Source organism: Eimeria acervulina, genomic scaffold, assembly GCF_000499425.1.
Source record: "Eimeria acervulina Houghton genomic scaffold, Eah_scaff634, whole genome shotgun sequence".
In the NCBI taxonomy this organism is placed as follows: Eukaryota; Apicomplexa; class Conoidasida; order Eucoccidiorida; family Eimeriidae; genus Eimeria; species Eimeria acervulina.
This window is the reverse complement of record NW_013547233.1, coordinates 12,831-15,459: the sequence shown is the minus strand read 5'-3', so window position 1 is coordinate 15,459 and position 2,629 is coordinate 12,831. Positions and strand designations below refer to the sequence as shown.

Below are 2,629 nucleotides of genomic sequence, written 5' to 3'. Positions count from 1 at the left end.
GCCAGAATTACTCTATGTAACCCCCCCGTCCAATGGAAAGCGGCAACGATCGGCAGGGACAACTGCGTACAGATGGACACTGCAGCAGTGCTAGGTTTTGGTGTCGGAAAATGCCTTCACGCTATCCATGGCCTCGCATGGGTAAAAAGATGTGCGCCAAGCGCCACAAAACACTAGAACCGTTTTGAAATTGGGTGGGCAACATAAGAGGAAAGTTTAACATGCTCAAGCGATAAACGCACGCCCTTAAGTTATCGCCTACCCGCAATTTATTTTCCCGAATATGAGATGTAAACCCAAATCCGCCCGTGTGGCTACTGCGCTCAACTGTGCAATAAAACCGACCGGCAGATGGTTGTCGGTTGCCTTTGAGCCAACTTGTGCAGGGCAACAGTAGGTATGATTGCCTAAATAAAATGCCAAAGGGCAGACCCTTTTTAGCTGCGCGGACAAAGTTGGACTACATTCCCTCAGCCGGCTCGCAGCCAAGGTTCTGCCGAGCGAAAACACACTCGCTGCGTCAATTCGCATTCAAGAGCCCCCAGAAAGGCGATGAGCTCCTTTGCAGCATCTTGTTTTGCGGACGAACCTGCACAGTTAAAGCAGGGAAAAGATACCGCACTTGCTGTTTTGGTACGGGATATGGCTCAATTTGAAGCGGACGCGGCGTCGGCCCACGACGATATGGTGACACTGCGTTGAGTGTTCCCGTCCTTGGTAGTATAAGGCTGCCCTTCTCGCGTACTGAGGACGTAACGGCTAAGCCAGCATGCAACCAACCGAGTGCAATATTGCTGCTTCGCAGACGTACGATCTGCAGGCCACATACGAGGCAAACCATAAGTGAAGCAGCATGAACAGGATACTAGGGGACCGAGACAAATACATCTTCTTTCGGCCACTAAATTTTCACCAAGGAGCAGGTTGAGCGGGAAGTAGGCAAACATATCTACTTTAGTTTCCACTGGACAGAAGGCTGAACCCACCTCCTGCGCCCAGGAAGAACCAGTGGTCCAGGAAATTCCAACGGCATCGAGCCCACTGCCACAAACACGTAGGGCAGTTGCACAACACAGGGAAAAAGTCATTTTCCTCTCCAGAGCGTGCGTGCGGTCTCCAACCCAGCTGATTTAGCTGCAGTGCGCTCTACGTTCCTGAGCCTAATAGGTTCTCCACCCAATCTCCACGCTAGTCCAAGCCAAAACTTGCCGCAGTCGAATTGGCAGACTAACTTCCTGGGGATCAAGAACAATAGTGGCTGCATACCAGGGGAAATGGCAAAGAACACTCATTTAAGATGCAGTATTTCTACTGGCGAGTACAGTTTTGCATGCTTGGTGCTAGCTCCAGGCACTTTGCGTTGTTGTCAAAGGCATGGCACTGTAGGACCGCTCTGCCTCCGCAAATGATGAGTACGCGGATGCAGCAACTGTGCAGTACGGGCACAACACGCAACCAAAGCTCACATTTTTCACGTGCTTTCGGTATCGGTATACCTCAAAGCGCACCTCCTGTTTCCCAGCATGCAAACTCTACCCAGAAGAAAGACTCCGGTGAAAGCCGAGTCCCCCTGAAGTTACTTATCGTCGAAAAGCTCCGGAACCGCTGCTATGGGTATCTCAGAGCTCAGCACAAACTGTGGTTTTCTAGGACGTTCCTTCAAGAAAACCTCAGTTTGCGCTCAGCTTTGAGTTAACCATAAAATAAGAAAGAAAGTGCAAGTGGATATACTTCGAGTAATCAATGGCGCCATTCGACGCAGCCAAGAGCTGAAACAAAATGTGGGAACTGCCACGCCAGTGTGCGGAGCATGCACACGACACCGACCACGCCAATGTCTGATCCACAAAAGCACACGAACCGCAAGCACCAGCACGATCGTAAACTACATCACGAAGCGCCTACTCCTGCGTACTGCATGCTTCGCAGCATGTCCGAACTCGAACGACACGGGCGGCGTTGCTTTTCAGCGTGAAAATGACTTCACGCAAAATGAGAGCACATAGGCATGACTGAGAATATTAGTTGAATTTAGTTGCTGCATACCAGCTTCGCAAAGTAACATGCATTCACAGTTTACGGGCATTTGCGCGTTATGCATGTGCACAAAGCAATGCTTTTTCTTTCCCGCAAATGGCTACTATCCTTTCGCCCTCCCTGGGCTTTCAGAACTTCCCCTCGACTGACAACGAACACCCATCTTGCTGAGACCTCAATGCATTCGGCAAGCTGCGCACAAGAAACAAGAAGCTCTCTCCTCATGCGTCCAAGATTATTGTGGCCCACGCTAGCAGGCTTTTTAGCATAGTTATGCCAGCACGACTCACCGCCTGTTGGTCCTTGCTAACGGCACTTCACAACTAGTGAAGAATCGGACAAAGCGGGACGGCTGACTGCCGACGGTTCGTCTTGATTCGGAACTGCCTACGGCCCCAAATATCTGAACAGAACATTCTACTCAGACCATTTACATCAGGACGTTTTATCCTATCGAGACTGTAACAACCGGAATCGAGCCAAATCGCGTGTCCCGTGCCAATGCACACCGCAAGAAATGCTACCCACAGGGCAAAGGCTTGTGAACGCACAGCCTGAAGGGGATCAATGTTACAAATTTACGCTATCGAAA

The 2,629-nt window shown here is 50.4% G+C and overlaps 1 protein-coding gene across 1 annotated transcript; it reads right to left on the bottom strand.

The window, feature by feature from the left end:
• Positions 1–470: 470 nt before the first annotated feature.
• On the bottom strand, positions 471–2,086 carry EAH_00045080 (hypothetical protein; the record flags this gene model as incomplete). Its single annotated transcript, XM_013391619.1, has 5 exons — positions 471–589; positions 781–814; positions 987–1,041; positions 1,732–1,838; positions 2,081–2,086. 5 exons carry the CDS (start codon positions 2,084–2,086, stop codon positions 471–473), a joined length of 321 nt encoding a protein of 106 aa, XP_013247073.1.
• Between the last annotated feature and the right edge of the window lie 543 nt (positions 2,087–2,629).